The following is a 17,334-nucleotide window of genomic DNA, read 5'->3' as shown; positions in this document are numbered from 1 at the left end:
TCTGACTAGATCATCTCTGCCTAGAAAAATAGAATTTTTAACCAAGTTGTAAGTAGATTCTGACACAAGTTTTGCTTAAAAGATAAGTAATTGAGAAAGCAAGACAGTAAGAATTATCTTTAATGGCTTTAGTCACGAAGAAAAGTTTTTAAAAATGTTAAGTATGCTTGTCATATTGCTTAAAATCTTGCACAAGTCAACTGATGTGACAGCAGTTTTCAGATATGAAAGAAGTTCTTGAGAAATGTTAAATTGTAATTGTTTTAGAAGGCAACAGTATGCACTTTTGTGCATATTTTCTGTACAAATGTTCTGGTTGGAGTAGAATGGATGACTACAGTCTGTGCAGACTAAACAGCAGTATGGCGAGCAAATCTACTAGCGCACACCTCTGAAGTATCTGATGGTGGGTGGAAGATAAGGAGAAAGTCTGTGAATAAGCTTTAATAATAACACGTGTCTGTCCTTTTAAGCACACTGATGAAGCAAGGAGGTACAAGTCGTAATTCTTTCACTATTGCTGACACAGGGCATGGAAACCTAATATCTATTGCCTATTTAAGATAAAACATGTTGGAAGCTACATCTCATCTTTTAAAAACATCAGTTTAGTGCTTACTATTGCTATTTCTGAGGCAATGTAAAATAGATGCAAATAAATACTATTTATTAAAAATAACAAAACATGGGCTAGTTAATAAAAAGTTAGAAACAAAGCCCCTGAATACATCATGAAAGTGCATTTGTTCTTTGAGCCTTCAGCCATTTTAAAAACCGTTAGATGCTGCCACCTTCCTGCAGGTCAGCCCTCCTGCATTGCCCTTCCCTCTGCTGCGGCGTACTGCTTTGGTGTTCCTCCCTCTGTCTACCTGCTCGTACTTGAGCACAGCTGCTCTAGAGATGACCCCCATCTCCTCTGCCATGTGCTGACCTAATGCCAGTAAGGAAATGGTGCTCTTGTAGGTAGTATCTTGCGTGTTAAAAACCCATGCATTGGTATCTGTTTCATCTTCTTCCTGTGCTGTATCTTCTTTCCTCCTTCCTATATGTTGATTTTTATCCTCAACAAATGTGAAAACATTTTTGCTAAACTTTTTGTGTAGCTGCTCTTCCATTATTATCTTTTCTTTTTGGTTTGAGTTCCTTGAGGGATCTCATACACCCACTGTGTATGCTTGTTTTCTTTCCCTCCTACTGCCATGGGCTCCTCCTTTTCCCTCTCCATACTTGGCCTATTCACCATGTCCTTTTTTTTTTCTTTACTGAAAGCTAGACTTGCTTGCCTTCACTGTTATTCTTGGCTATGGAGGATTGACCTGCCAGGATGACTGAAAAATCATCCTTTCCTTGACTCCGCTAGAGTTGCTCATGTCTGCAATGTCCTGTGTTCATTTGTTTGAAGGGTTTTGGAGCAAAATGTTCACTTGTTCTTCTGATGTAGGACATACATAAAACAGTGCTTTCATTTTAGTATGTTTCTAGAGGTTGGGATTTAGGAGAGGTAGTTGATTTGGGGGGAAAGGAAGGAGAAATGAGTAAGTAACCAGAATTAAGAACAGCCTTGTGAGAGGGTGGACCTAAGTAATGGCGCAGGTGAATCTCTGGTGGGGAGGTGGGCAGTGCCTGTGCCTCAACCTTTTCAGCAGCTTAGGGGCAGGTCGGGTACGTCTTAAACTGAGTATTAAAGAAAGGCTTTTTTGTTCCTGGGTTAGAAAAGAAAATGCATAATGGGATTATCAATAGGCGTTGCTTCAGCCCAGGAAGGAGCTGACTTAGTTGCTATGCTATAAGCCTGAATTCAAGCAGGCGCCTGCTATTTTACCCTTAGCCTACAAGCTGCTTTTCCTCCCTACCTGCACGCTTTGAGACAAGACTTTCCAGTGCGGTATGAGTGTGGGTATAAGCATTTTCTAAAAAAGGATAGGAGTTTTTATTGAACTGTTTGGAGGCTGATTGTCCTCCCCTAGCTACTCCGTGCAGCACCAGCAGGATCCAGGTGAGACATGGCTAAGACTAAAGCCAAATATTAGAGGGAAAAAAATTAAGATGGTATGTTTGTAGCAACAGCCGGCATATCCTCTGTGGATCAGGGAACAAAGGCCAGTCCGCCAAATTCTGGGACTGGAGCATTTACCATGGCACTTCAGGCCTCATCTTACAAAGGGCACCTTGAGCTGTCTACATCCTTGCAGTATGGAGGAGGGAAAGTGGAGGCTTGGAAGCGAGCTGAATTTTGGGTACAGATCAGAGCAAGTCCTTTTATCGGGAATGTGATGGGAACTCTGTCACCTCTTGCTAAGCGTAGTTAAATGCATTATGAGAGCTGAGCGGACAGAAAGATTTTTAAGGGCAGGAAGCAACTTTGACGCTATTCTGGTGTTAGCGCCTTCTGTCCTAAACAGCATGTTTAAAAACACTGCTGCTAAATGGAGCCTGCCCGAAACATGGTTTGAAATGAGTTCAGCCTATTGAAATTCTAAACATAAGTGTAGGTTTGTGCTGCTTTGTTGCCTGCATGCTGCAAAGAAACCCGTGTAGTTGCAAGTGAATCTCTCTCCTGGAACTGAAGATCACTTTTTCCTCTAAATTATGTTCCATTTCACCCCCACTCAAAGTGAAGGTCACTTAAACAATAGTGTAAAAGAGAAATCCAAAATTGTAATGAAGTTGGTAACATCAGGTATAAAATATTGCTCTCTTGGCCTTGAACAGACATACTTTGAAGAAGGAGTAAGGCATTTTCTGTAATGTGTTCCAGTCCCAAGAGGAGGTATCTAGGAATGATGGAATTCCACCGTTGTATAAAATTTAGATTAGCACCCCCCCCCCCCACACCCCTCTCCCCCCCCCCAAAACCTATTAATTTTCTCCCTTGTGTCCATGTAATTAAAAGAAAAAGCTTTTGAAAGTGACCTTTGGGCAACACGTGTTGCAGTAGTGCCATCAGGCAAGCCAGCTGGCCTGCAGGAACCCAAGAAGGCAGGAGAGGTGGGAGAGGAAGGTACCAGCAGAGAAAGTAAGATGCTCTCGTGGCCATCTGTGTGAACTCTTGGGGACTATGTTTCATCAAATTGTCTGTTAGATTTCTCTTCCTTAATATAACGCTTAATGAACCCTCCTGAATCTTTGTTGCAAACACAAGCAGTTCAGAACCCAGGCATCACAGGGACGTGAAAGGTCTCTGTGTCGCCTCTGTAAGCATCTGCGTGTATCGCCCCCGTGAGTGCTGCAAATGCTCCCCACGTGCTGGCCAATTATTCCTCCTCCCTTGTGGCTTACTAGTAACTCCCTTCTTCCAAAAGCTGCAGAGCAATGCATGGCATCGTCTGGCTTCACTGGGCCTCGTCTGCTCTGGGTTGCACAGGGAAATACTACGCTTGCTTTGCTGGAGCGGAAAACAGGAGGCCAGCGAGGTTTAAATGGCCAGAGGCGGTGTTGAAAGCTTGGGTGGGGCCAGACAAACCCCACTGTTTCATCTGTTGGGTAGTGTTGCCCTCTTCTGTCCTATGCACAGATCTCAAGTTTTGGACATGGAGAATTCATGGTTTGATGGTCACAGTGGGCACACCAAGACTGCATGACTCTCAGCTGGGTTAAAGACAGCCTTCTGGACTTCTGTTAAATGCCGGGAAGACTGCTACTCTCCTGGCAGTTCAGAAATGAGAAGTTACAAGCTTCTAGAAGATTGCATCGGGTTAAAGATTAGGTCACTTGCATCTGTTAATGCAGCGTGGGTGCGGCAGAGTGGGTGGCGTGCGCGTCCGCAGACTGACTGGAGCCTTTTTCTCTGGCCGAGTGCTTACGCTTGGGCTGTACTTAGATTTTCTCTGTTCTCTGGGTCCTGGTGGTTCCTTATGCCCTGATACAGTGCCTTCTCCCGCTCTGCCTGTGCCTGACCGCTCAGTGGAGATGGGGTATTTTTTATAGCTTTGCTACAATAAAACACTTGCACATGTTTAATATTTCTAACATGCTTTACTGAACTTGTGATTATAAAGGTAATTTACAATAAAGCAATTAAATAAACAATAAGTTAAAACACAATACATTTATACATAGTATTTCAAAGGGCTCAAATGACTATCAGGTTCCAATACATTAAGACTTTAAAACAACATTAATATTCAAAGTGTATCCATGCCTATACTTATCATTGTAACATGTTTCAAGACTCCCAACAACGTACATTTTTGGTTACAGTCCCCGAATACGCACAAGACCAGTGAAATGCTCGAGCAATTGTACGATTGAGAAGAGCACTACACAAGACAGGCACGAACGATGTGCTGGAAGCTGCCTGGGGAATATGGGTTTTACCTCTACATTGAATTGACACTTCGGACAACAAATGGAAAGCGCTAGCATGCTTTCTGGAGTACATGTGGGACAAGTCTCCATGTCACTTACTTAACATTGTAGTTTCACAAATGTTTTAGGTTAGTGCTGCCTAAAGAAATACCCCACCTTCCTCTGGCCATTTGCTCCTGTGCTACCCTTGAGCCAGTGCAAAGCGCTTGTACATCTGCTCAATGAACCAGCCAGGGAAACTGAGCTTAACGCTAACTCAGCAAACACACACAAAAGAGCGCTAGCTGTAATCCTCCTTGATTTCCCTGGTCATGTTCACTGTGCAGATGCGCTGGCACCAGAAAGACACCAGCACCGGGGAGCGACACGGTGCCTGGGAGTAGAGGGACTATTTCTGTAGACAGCAGTACTGTTAAAAACACCAGTTAAAAACATCTTGTGGAACTACAGGGTTCAGCTTTTTCATTTTGAAACAAGGAAAATGTTTTTGAACCAACTTATAGTGCAAATCACATAGTCAAAAGCAAAATGATGGACTCTGCCAGAATATACAATAACTTTTTACAACCTATCTCATCCCTCTTTCTGCCTGCCTCAGCCAGTTGGTGCCCAGGGACAGAGTGGACTTTAGGTTTTGATATTGAAGGGTGTACGGCGTAAAGAGTGCAGGGCCACCAGGCAGCAACCACGAAGCAATGCTCCGATATTGTAAATGGGATCTGTTCCTCCTCTGTGAGTACTGAAAGCCCACATGATAGTTGGTACAACAGGGGCTGCTACAGCCAGAACATCTCTGAGGAGACTGCTGCTCCAGTATCTCCTCTTTATATCTGTCTGAGAGACAGTATGGATGTACCCAAAGGCTTCATCATCATGAGGTTCCGTAAAATCAAGTTCTTTCATGAAACGGTTTTCATTAGCTACATGCTCCACCTTCCTGCATGGAGACTCCATAGGAGACAAAAGAATGGCAGAGTTTGGATCACTTGGAGTTAAGTCCACTATGATACCAGAATCACTGAAGCTTCCAAGAGAAAATTCACCCAATTCCTTCAGTGAAGAAGGTGGGCTTAGAGGACAGGCATCTTGAGCTCTGAAGATGTTTTGAATGAGCTGCTCCACATCTAGGCTATATGGCACCACGTCAGTCTGGATGGCCTGTTCCACCATCACATTGCTGCTTTTCTCCTCCTCCTGGGAAGAAGTTAGTTGTTCATCCAGAACATTTTCAAGCATCTCTTTATTCACAGCAGAACTGGAGGGAGCTGGATCACTCAACTCAGAGGTTGTGGTGGTCAAACTCTCTTCAGATGAATCACTCCCATTAGCTGTGTCCTCATTAAGGAGCAGCCCACTATCTGCCACTTCCTCCAGAGCTTGGTCCTCTGTGATGAGGCTGTCTGGCATTGTGGCACACACTAACGGCTTCCCCTCTGAGTCACACGTGTACTCCAGGCACTGCTCATCCGTCACAGAGCTGTTCTGAGCCATCTCCATGCTCTGCAGCAAAGATTCCAGTTTCTTGTTTTGAATGTTTATGTCTATGAAGTATTTCTGAATTTTTTTGTCTTTCTCAGCCAAGCTGTTTTTCATGGTTTCAATAACCTGCTTGAGTTGTTTAATTTCGCTTCTTGCTTCCTTTAAGGCCAGCTCTGCCTCCACACGATTACACTCTTCTTCAATCCAGTCTTCCCTCATCCGTCCCAGCTGAGCTTTGAGCTCTTCTATTTCTGTTTCCCTGTAGCAAAATAAAAAATGTTATAACACCTCTGCCGACTGGTCAGTTAAAGAGTCAATATGAGGCTCCACCGCACTGGGATGGCTATGCTGCAGAGATGCTCCAAGACGGATGCAAATTCCTCCATGCACCATTTGCTGCCGCCTCTGAGAGAGCTGGCAGAGACGTAAGCCGGCTGCCAAGACATGCCGGCTGATTGCTAGCTGGAGTCACCGGCCTCGCCACACAGCCAGCAGCCTTGTGGGCTACGCCGTGATCCTGGACATTCTGAGGCGCAAGTGGTGGCCTCTAGGTTAGGTCCAACCACTACAGCGCTTAACATCTCACCTACTGCCTTGTCATGGAGGAAAGGAGAAACGGCTGCCTGGATGTGTCCCCCATGCCTCCCAGCAGCTCGTCACAGCCAGAGCCAATGCTGGCCTCAGACAGCGGGACGGCTCGGGGCTGCGGGCGCTGGCTTGCTTTGCCCAGCGTGGAGCCGGAGGCTGCTGCCATGACTTGCAAACAAGCGGGGAGAGGGGCCCCTACGTGAGACCCAGCCCTCGCAGAGGCAGAGGTCGGGCTACCCCGAGCTGGACCAAGGGGCCCCTGGGACTCTGCCTTGGGGCTCCATTCAAACGGCCCTTTGTGCCCGCTTGGGTTGTGTGTGCTGGAGAGCCAGCTCTCAGGGCGGTTTTAGTAAAAGAAATGACATCTGTTGCTGTGTAATGCACATTGTCACTTCTTTGTTCAGCGTCCATACAAAGGGCTATTGTGAAAAATTCAATATCTAAGTGACAAAAACACAAGCAGGCACACTGGTTTGTGTAAGAGCTTTTCTTTCATTAGGGGAGAAGAGGGACATTTGTAGTCATATTTCACTGAGTGAGGTAGAACAGGAGACTAAGGTAATACATGCTGGCAGGTAGAAACTGTTTTATGTATAAAAGGTCTCAATGCTAAATCAGACCAGTAAAAAATTATCGTTTAAAAATATTCTATTGGGAAAGTTCAAAAAAGGGAAAAGAGACAGCCATATTCATAACTAAACTGCATGGTATGTATTCACTGAGCATGCTATGAAACCTGAAATACCTGAAAACAACCTAATCAGACTGATCATATTTCAACTTCCTTAATGAACAATTTATGTGGTCAAGAAATGAGTAAAACCATTCAGGATTCCCACCCCTAAATGCTCCTGAATAAATCTTTCTAACTCTGATTTCTGAAGTTAAATATACCTTTCTTTAAGTTTGCTCTCAGATTCCTTCAGCTTTGTTTTCAAATGCCGTACTGTAACTTCCTTCTGCTGCAGAGGAGTCAAATACTGCTCTGGATTTTGTGGCTTAATGCTGTGATTGTCACCACAAGAATTGTATCTCCCTGATCGCCTGAAAAGAGAAAAAACCAAACCATCACGTAACATCACTCGTACAGTTCTTCAGTCCTGGCAAAAAGAAAAACATCCCATTGACTGATACTTGTCAATGACTCATTTGGGACTCCTCAGTGTCCGCACACTCCCTCTGGCAAATCAAAGTACTTGAGGAAACGGCTGATTTGTGGCTATAGTGCAAAATTTACTATTTACTGTAGTTTCAGTGCTGTTACATCAAATGAGACATTTAACTCTAAAATACCTAGCCGTCCCCCCACCCGAAATGGGTGGTGTGCCCAGGAGCAGGCAGCCGGGCCACTGGCAAGGGCACCCAGCTGCAGACACGGCCAGGTGAGGTAGCGTACGGACGGAGTTCCGCTCTGCACGTGAGTTATGAGGCTGAGCACGCTGAAACCTAGATTCATCCTATCCAGCTTTAGGTGTGTATCTGACATGCTTGGCTGCTGAGTTGCCCGGGAGAGGGAGGGAAACAGCAGCAGCCTGGTGGCAATTTCTTCTCTGCAATACGTCCCGCATGCTCTGGCAGGTATCTGTACAGGAAGCTGCACTCCTTCGGGAGGTGCCTAAGGCTGGGCAGGGTGAATTTTCGCCCGAGTGTATGTTTTCTATATTAGCCCACCCAACTCTCTCCAAAGCGAAAGGACCCTTAGACGAAAGAACCAGTAAATCCCCATGAGAACTGATGGCATGAAACCACGTGAAGGAGCCTGCCTTGGACTGAAAACCAACTCCAAAAATTGAATTTTACAGGGCTGAAACAATTAAGCTTTTACAAGGGATGGAGCACCCTGTTGACTGTCGAGCCACCAGTATGAGGAGTCACACCCATGCTGAGAAGCAAGGTGACCTGCTCGGCAACTCAGACAGCTGATCCCACATTACAGTGCCGAGAAGGTAAGTCAGCGCGCTGAACACCGGGATGCTGAAATAAAGACTTGCCTCATCACTGGGCTGCTGTCGCTTCCTTTGTATGAGCCTGAGTTGCTGCTGCTGGCTGAAGAAGCCTTGTAACTCTGATGGATGTTAGCAGGACTCAGCTGGTTTTTGCACAGAGTTGAAAAAGGGTCCTTTTCACGGGAAGCAGGTGGGCTGGCTCCAGACTTGCAGGATAAGGATCCATTATTCCGACCATAAGGGCCACGGCTGGAGAGGAACCAAAATGGTTAAAGCATATTGGATTATCCTCATCATGCAACCCATTACGTGTCTTATTTCACACGCAAAGTTGTCTGAACACTAAACCAGATAGATAACTGAGTAGCTGGGAAGAAAGAAAGTCCTGAAGTCATCAGCCACTGCATTCTTTCACTGACTGTGGGGCTCTCAGTCTGAGTTATGTGATCTAGGGAAACCTCGGCCATTTTCACATTTCTCTGTGACTCCATCAGATCGTCCACGTTCCCTGAACCTCTGACTCCCTTAAGTAATGAGAGGACTGCAGCCTGGGCTAATGCCAGAAGAACCACGTTTCGGCTTTCCCCAGCCAGGCCTGCAGAGAGATGCCCAGCCCTGGAGGTTTGCTCTAAGATTGCTTTCATGGTCCTCAGCAAGCAGCCCGAGGGATCACAGTGTGCAGTGAAAACAGATTTTGTTTGATCCACTGTTCTTTTCTGCCTTTGGCATACTGGGTGCTTCAGCTGTCGTCAGCTATTCATTTGCTTAGATATAATCTGAACCCCACTGAGAGCAGGCTGAAATGGTATTAAAATAGACAAAGGAAAGCACGGCCTTTTCTTTCATCCTTCCAGTTTCCCTCATACATATCTACCTTTCTTTTCCCACTCTTTATGAAATAACCTGACTGTCAACTGTGTGTGCTTGAAAGCAATTGGTATCTGCACTGCCCAGCAGCTGCCAAAGGGCTGGGGAGCTCCGAGGTCAGCTTCCCGAGGTGCGTTCCTCGCTTGCTCAGTTGGTTTTGCCTTCCTGCTCTACCACGCTGCTACCTTCATCCTCCCATGGAAGTTGTTCTTCCAAACTGTATTGAAAGGGCAGGTTTCAACGGAAAAAGGCAAATCCAGCCAGCAAAAGAGAAGGCTTGAACATAAAACTTTAAATACCACAGAATTATGAAGCAAAATCTCTTCTTAAAATTGTCTAACTTGGTTTCCTCCCTTCTCTGAAAATGGAACAGTTTATAAGGAACAGATGGTTGAGTGGCTGCTGCAAACCTTCATCACACTGCTGTGGTTTGGGTGATTTTATAATTATTTTACAATGAAGTGCAGGACTGTGGCTTGTGACCACATTGAAATGTTTCATAGTGACTTCAGTCAAACAGTTAAAAAAGAAGATATTGCAAAGGAGACACCTCCTTCCACTTTGTAGAGTACAGCAGCAACTCTGGTGTGAGGCAGAACTGTGCATGACACAGCAGTGCATTTGAAGGAGCACTATTATAGAGGACTTCTGTCCAATTAAGTAGGTCAGTATGCTCTAATTTAAAGTTATATTTAAATACACAATAAGATATGAAATGATACATAATCTTAGTGAAACTAAGGTGATTTTAGGGCTTCGTATTACACCTAGTACTGTTTTTTCCCCACAGCCAGTACCTTTACTTGTTAGATTTAATCTAGAGAGTGCTTAAGTAATGTTTATTTTTCTAACAGTCTCATGATACAGATAGGAAACTGCTCATTAAGCAGCATTCTGCCGATCTCTGCACACTGCGGCACGCTGTGACCTTGGAGACGTCTGTGTGACTTAAGCATACGGGTATCCCGCTGCCGGTCCCAGCCTGCCTGCCAGCTCTTCCACAAAGGGCAGGAAACCAGTCCTGGCAATTTGAACTCTTCCTCCTACTCCAAAAACTGTAACCAGCAGAGATTGCGTGGGCAGAGCATAAGTTGTGCTGCTCCATCCAAATGCCCCTGTATTCGCAAGCTGTCTGGATTTGCACTTCGCACATGATAGGGAGAAAATTTACAGAAATCTTTCATGAAAGGTTCATTTAGATGACTATGATAGTTTTTTTTTTATTATTTGCATGTAATTTTAGTTATATAAAGGTTGGGCAAGGGTGTTTAAGAAAATTTTGGCAATATTGTCTACCTCTTCCCACAAAAAATAAGGCCATGGTCTGGAAAGGTACATGCCGAGCTGGCAATTTATTACAGAGAGAAAACAAACTGCTAAGACCAAAAGGTTAAGGTTAACTGGTTAGAAGTACTGCTGTTTACTAACATACACACAGTTGTTTCCTCCTCCACTCCAGCCAATGCCTTTTCTGCCTTACCTGACTGTATCTGTGCTGGTTTTGGCTGGGATAGAGTTAATTTTCTTCATAGTAGCTGGTATAGGGCTATGTTTTCGATTTGTGCTGGAAACAGTGTTGATAACACAGGGATGTTTTTGTTACTGCTGAGCAGTGCTTACACAGAGTCAAGGCCTTTCCTGCTCCTCACCCCACCCCACCAGCGAGTAGGCTGGGGGTGCACAAGAAGTTGGGAGGGGACACAACTGCGACAGCTGACCCAACTGACCAAAGGGATATTCCATACCGTATGATGTCACACTCAGCATATAAAGGTGGGGAAGAAGAAGGAAGGGGGGGACGGTTGGAGTGATGGCATTTGTTTTCCCAAGTAACCGTTACATGTGATGGAGCCCTGCTTTCCTGGAGACGGCTGAACACCTGCCTGTGAATTAAATCCTTTGTTTGCTTTGCTTGCGTGTGCGGCTTTTGCTTTACCTATTAAACTGCCTTTATCTCAAACCACGAGTTTTCTCACTTTTACCCTTCTGATTCTCTCCCCCAGCCCACCAGGGGGGAGTGAGCGAGCGGCTGCGTGGGGCTTAGTTGCTGGCTGGGGTTAAACCACAACAACCTCCCATACTTGTTATGAATAAACAACCAAAAAATACCAGTCAGCTGATCTGGCATATTGACAATTTTTGTGCTCCAAATACAGCAATTTTTTTTTCTTTCTCAATCACAGTTCTCATCAGTGTAAGCGCTACCCAAAACGCTTTAAAACTCACAATACTGGTATTGTTATGTATTAGCTGCAAGACCTTACATAGTAGTCTATCTTTGCACAAGCAACACTTGCAATATTCAGGAAAAATTGCTTTGCATACTTGCGAGAAAAAGAAGATCTTTTGCTTCCAGCAGCAGACATATGGACTTCAGGTGCTGAAATACTGCCCGTGCTGCTTGAAGAGCTAAAATCGGCTTCACTCCCTGGAAAGGAAAAGAGAAGAGTGAAAACAAGATGGAAATTATAACTCAAAGACTGTTTGCAAAATAACAATGAATCACAAGCATCCTTCCTTTGTTTGTCCCGTGTGAATTTTAGAAGTTGCATGAATTTTCAAACATCCCTGAGGACAAGCGCTGGATTTGTTCCAGATTTTCAACATTTCTTCAGAACTGGCACTTCAACAAGAGCAGAAAAAACCATTTGGACACAAAACCCTCACGCTACAGAAGCCATTTTAGGACTCGGCTAGGAACATTGGTTGTGACAACCTGTTTGGTTTCTCACAGCCATCAATAGATGAATGAGGCTGCTCAGGTGGCTCCTTCAGGAGCACAGTGGTTAGGAGCACACAATTGTAACTGGAGATTTCTCTTGCCTTAAACCATATGAACATACCACTTGCTGGGAGGAAAGCTGCTTCTATTTTCGTTTCTGAGATGATGTACACTTACATGTATATATGTTTAAATGTGTATAGGCTAGCAGGGTATACGCATATATACATGTACACACGTATGCAGGTTTTCATGTGGCACAGAAGCATAGTAAGGCAGTTTTAATAGCCTTAAAATAATCCAATAATCACGTGTGGCTCTCAGGTGCTTCTCGGGTGCTGAGCCACCTATCTGATTACTGACTTTCTACAGATCACAGCTTTTATTTCCCAAGTTCTGGCATATACAAGGAAAACTGCTCTCATTTTGCGAAGGTCAGTAGTAGGTAGATGTACTAAGAAAGTCTTATCATCTGGAAAAAAAACCACCCTAAAGTTAGGGGTTTTTTCAGTCTGTGACTCAAATGGCAAATGTCCCAGGCCATATCCAGGTCTCATGCTGCAGAGCCACAATAATGGATGGTGACTTTATCTGAGGGGATGGAAATAACTTTCCAACATCCTTTAAGCAGCCGGTCAGGGGGGAGCACCTCTCACCTGAGAATTTCTGGGTGCCATCCCACGCACAGACACCACCGGCCAGTGGCTGCAGGCTTACCACAAATCCCATTTTTGCTATCTTTTCCACGAGGGGGAGATGCAGCTGCAGCTACCATCATCCCCGCTGCGGCAGATAAACCTTCAAGTGCACAACCTCTCTTAAATCCTTCACAGAGCTGATAGTGACGGGCACATCTTGCACCCCTGAACACCTGGGACTGGGAAAAGGCCTTGTCAGAGCCTGTCTTCACAGCCTTAAAGAGGATCAGACATCCAGCAACCATCCTTACCATCCGGCAACTCTTAGCAACCAGTCTTAGGATCAGACGTGTTCGGATTTAACCCAACACTTTCCCAACCTCACCAGGTCTGAGACCAGCCCCCGTTTCTCTGTGCCTCTGGTTCAGCCCAGCCCAGAATATTCCTCAGCCCAATTTTAAAGTGCTCAAATGCAAAGCTTCGCTCTTCAAAAGGGTATCCCAGGGACCCAGCTTTATCACATCTAACCAATACCCAGTACAACACCCCTGATAATCAGACGCAAGTCACCACAGCTGTAACCAGATCAGAACTGCACGCATATCTGCAAGGGGAGGGTGGGAGAGCAGCAAAGCTGCTTTGTTTCACAGAGTATTTATATCATGTCTACAGACGCAGATGTCAGTGACCCTCTCCTTGGGGAAGGAAAATGACCGTGGGACATGATGTCCAAAGCAGCAACAGAGTTTTCCTGATAAACAAAACACTCCCATCCACAAGACTAAGATACCAAATACTGTCTCGGTATCACACTACTCCCAAATCTAGTTTTCCAAGCAAGACCTGAACAGGTAAACACATCGCACAGATTTCATACCTCTGGTGTTCGGGCCCCCAAAACATTCCTGCCCTTGCAAAACGCCAACAGCTTTCCAAAGCCAAGTCCTGGCTGCGGCACAGAGAGCAGGAGCCCTAGCCGAGGCTCATCTCTGGTTAAGCAGACTACATCATAATCAGATCTCACTATCGAAAGCATTTCGAGGAAGCAAGGCTTAATAATAGCCTCTCCCTGACCTGCCTGGCTTGGAGCCCAGCGCTGGGAAGGGCTGCCGAGCCAGGCACTGCCGGTAAGAGCCAGCAGAGCCTGAAGACGCAACCACCTCGAAGGCTGAGCTTCCTGAAAGACAGAACCGCATCTGAGACCAGGAACTGTGTCTGCAAAGCACAAATTAACCTTTCTGGCCCCAATTCTGGTAACAGCTACATGCAAGCTTAACACTCGGCACAGGAGACTACTTATGCTTAAAATTAGGCATGTGGCTATTTATAGGATCTTCGAGAACATTTTATAAATTAAAGGGGTCACTGCTAGTATCTGTTCCAAGTGTGTTAGTTACGCTCAAGCCAGCTCTGCGTATAGCAGAGCTCAACAGCAATGTTACTAGGAGACTTTAAAAAATATTTCCTCCCATTTGGTAGACATCTCTAAGCAAAATAACATGGCATCTATCCATATGATATCAATTGCAACATATTCTCCTGGGTAAATGTGACTTCTATCTTACAAATGTCTTAACAAAGAGGTGAAACTCCTTGCCTAGCAGCAATACGGGCCGGAGCCGAACACGGCCTCTCATTTCTCCGAACGCCATTCTCCAGGCTGACAGTTCCCTAAGGACGCCTGTTGACTATTTTTGTCGCTGTGACAATATGATTGCAAAAGCTCACACATGTAAGCCCCAGAACAGCCTGCCGATTCAGCGTTAACCATGAAAGAGGTTGACATTTCTCAAAAACATATTATTTTGTCCTAACTGGCCATAACACTTGTTTTGCCCTGATCTGAGACTTCCTTGCCTAACAGGACTGTCTTACCCACCCTTTCCTGAGAAAGATGCCACATATTGAGCCACCGGCTTCAGCAGTATCTCATTTGAAATCCATTCATACACATTCTTCCATGCTGCAGCCACTCAGCGCCACAACACCAACAGCCTGCCGGCGGGTGAGCCGATTCTGGAATATGCTCTGATGGAAACACTCGTGCCGCATGTACGGCACCTGATGCTGAGAGGCCGGTCGCTCCGGCCTCCCCCCGTCTCGCAGCGGGCTCCGAGCAGCAGCACGCCCACGCCATGGGAGTGGAGCTGTGCACTGCTGTGTGCAATGGGAAGAACAACACAAGGATGGCCAACAAAGTACTGTAACATTTTCCAGGATTGCTCCTTGCCTGGAACAGGTATCTGAGAAGCAGGAGTGAAATCGTGCAGTGTCTAGCGCCGTCCTTGCACTTTACTGCTCGATGGGCAATGGCACCAAGCTAAGAGCGCGCTGCAGACAGCATCATGCTTTGTGCTGCCTTTTAGCCTCCTTGCTGCCCTGGCAGCACCGCGACTGTCACCTAGCTCCTTGAGGGGAGGAGAGGGGAGCCTGCAGCCCCGCCACTGCGCGCTGCACACCTGCGGTGAGGGGTGCAGGCAGCGCGGGCAGGCACAACCAGGCAGCGGCAGCGAGGGCGGTGACGGTCCGGCAGACGCGTGCGTGCATCTGCGGCGTGGGTCAGGGACCACAGCTCAGGGAGCTAATGCCGACCTGCTGCAGCACTGCGATCGACTGCGAAACCTCCTACTAATTACTCCAGGGCAAATTTCCCATCCTGCATGTGATGCAATTACAACTTTCGGGGTGGGATTGAGGAGAGGGAGAAAGAGCTGCCTGTGCAAGGGCCAGCCCGCCTCCAGCTGGCACTGCTGCCCGTTTATCCCACTTGTGCAGTGCAGCCATCGCACCTCCATTTTGGGTGTAGAAAAGCCCCACTTTTAACTCTGCTCTCTGCACTGCCTCAGCCATAGTGCATGGATAACGACACGGTACAGTGACCATATCACACACTGCATTCACAGCTTTTACAGGTAGAACAGATTAGGTATATTGGGCCTACCAGGACAGTATGCAAGCACAGAAATATCACGTCATGTATGTATAAACGTATATAGAGACAGTATATACACTTCTTACGCAGTCACACAATAGCCCCACATGCACACCTGGAGTATGGAGTCTGCTATTTTTAGCCATTACAGATGGTTGGATACCTTGTTGTACGGTCTTCTGGCCTTGATATTAAAATTTTGCTTGCACTTTAGCATTTAATCTTTTTCCTTCTATGAGAACAAAGCTCAAACTTTCCTGTATGCATTTTATTGTCCATTTGCTATCTAAATAGTAAGATCAAAATATGGAAAAAAGGAAAAAGTTCAAGTAATATCTGTGACAGGAACATTGACAGCTGAGCAGCAGAACTGGATTCCCAAAACTCAGGATGCGTATGAGCTTATTAAAATTTTATCTTTTTGTTTAAGTCTTTCCTATTTGCAACTTCACCAAAGTATATAAACCACAGAGCTTACCTATCTTCTGACCTCTTTATATATATATATATCACTCTTGATGCTAGGTTTTGCATATAGTCACCCAGTGAAACAGAGCTGTAAATAAAACAGTGCTGACAGAGACAGCTTGTCCTCAAAATGTAAAGCACTTAAATCTGCTGAGCTTCCTTGCCTTCAAAAGCATCCTGTTACACGGCAAAGAGACCAAAATATGCATGTATGTTCACCACTCCAGTGCAGCAACTAGAGGAGTAAGTGGCACGCTGTCTCTGTAGATCACTTTATTTAGATACCCAAGGGGAAGAGAGGGCCTGACTGCATAAAAAATTCCAGCAAAGCCATTAGAAGTAGCTGGAAAAGTAGAGAGAATTCAGTTGTAATGCCCACTACTGAAAGGACCTGTATTTTTAAGAGATTTGGTTACCTTGAAACCTTTAACTCACAGCTACATCTCTAGGTCCAATCTTTAACAGCATAAGCAGTATATTTCCAGGAAACGCTAATGCTGCTTCTTTTCTATTTAATATGGGGTTGTTCCTGCAAGATTGTTTTTGTACACCACAAGCAATCTAGGAAAGAAAACCACACTGCTCACGTGCACTGACAAACATAAGAAAAAGAAGCTGCAAAGAAGTGATGAAGTCTTGCTTTAGCATTTCTGGCTTTTCTTCAGGTAACGCCCTTAAAAATGACCCATTTCGAGGGCAAAGGCTCCTAGTGGGAAATGTACTCGATCCACAGTGTCAAGCCCATAGCTGAGAGTGGGTTTTGGTTCCAGACACTGGCCTTTGACTTATTACTTATTTGACTTACTATTACTATACGTGAGACTCTTATCTTGGACTTACTATTATGTTTCACACCAAACAGTAACTGGGTAAAAGCAGATATAATCCTGGGAACAAGGAACAGCACACAGAACTCTCCTCCATGTGGACTGCTCTAACCTTTGGGTGACAGAAGCTGCTCCCACATGCTCTACCTCTGCCCATGTCTCATACTCTCCACTACCATGAGGTCTAGAGTCAGTGAAGGAAGCTGGGGATATAGGTCGCAGTGGTTCAGGAACTCTTATGGGAGGTGTGGGTTTGAACTCCGTTATTCTAAGGAGGGCACTGAACTCAGATCTTTTCCCCAAGCTCTAACTGCTCAGCTGTGACACAAAACAGGGTTAGCACTAGCACTGGCCATATTTCAAAGGAACGAAATGTGCTGGTTGCCTGCACTCACAGGGATGGCCTAGCTCCAGCACGGAGGTTCAGAGTGAATCCGAGGCACGCTCGTGGGCACGCTCGGGACTACAAGTAGGTGGCGAAGTCGGGGAGACGGGCACTCCTCTCTGGCGTCTCCTGTGGACTGGTGGAGGTGTGTTCCTGCCTGGCATGCTCTCTGCT

The 17,334-nt window shown here is 45.7% G+C and overlaps 1 protein-coding gene across 1 annotated transcript; it reads right to left on the bottom strand.

Annotated features, from left to right (window-relative positions):
• Window positions 1-4,766: 4,766 nt before the first annotated feature.
• Window positions 4,767-13,498, bottom strand: SYBU (syntabulin (syntaxin-interacting)). Its single transcript, XM_009579809.1, has 5 exons — window positions 13,426-13,498; window positions 11,514-11,616; window positions 8,367-8,570; window positions 7,270-7,419; window positions 4,767-6,046 (listed from the first exon to the last, which is right to left on the bottom strand). Exons 2-5 carry the CDS (start codon window positions 11,552-11,554, stop codon window positions 4,936-4,938), a joined length of 1,506 nt encoding a protein of 501 aa, XP_009578104.1. The 5' UTR covers window positions 11,555-11,616; window positions 13,426-13,498; the 3' UTR covers window positions 4,767-4,935.
• Window positions 13,499-17,334: the final 3,836 nt, after the last annotated feature.

The sequence above is a fragment of the Fulmarus glacialis genome, unplaced genomic scaffold (assembly GCF_000690835.1).
Source record: "Fulmarus glacialis isolate BGI_N327 unplaced genomic scaffold, ASM69083v1 scaffold20746, whole genome shotgun sequence".
Classification (NCBI taxonomy): Eukaryota; Metazoa; Chordata; class Aves; order Procellariiformes; family Procellariidae; genus Fulmarus; species Fulmarus glacialis.
Note: the sequence above shows the minus strand (reverse complement) of the source record. Positions and strands in the feature narration are given on the sequence as shown.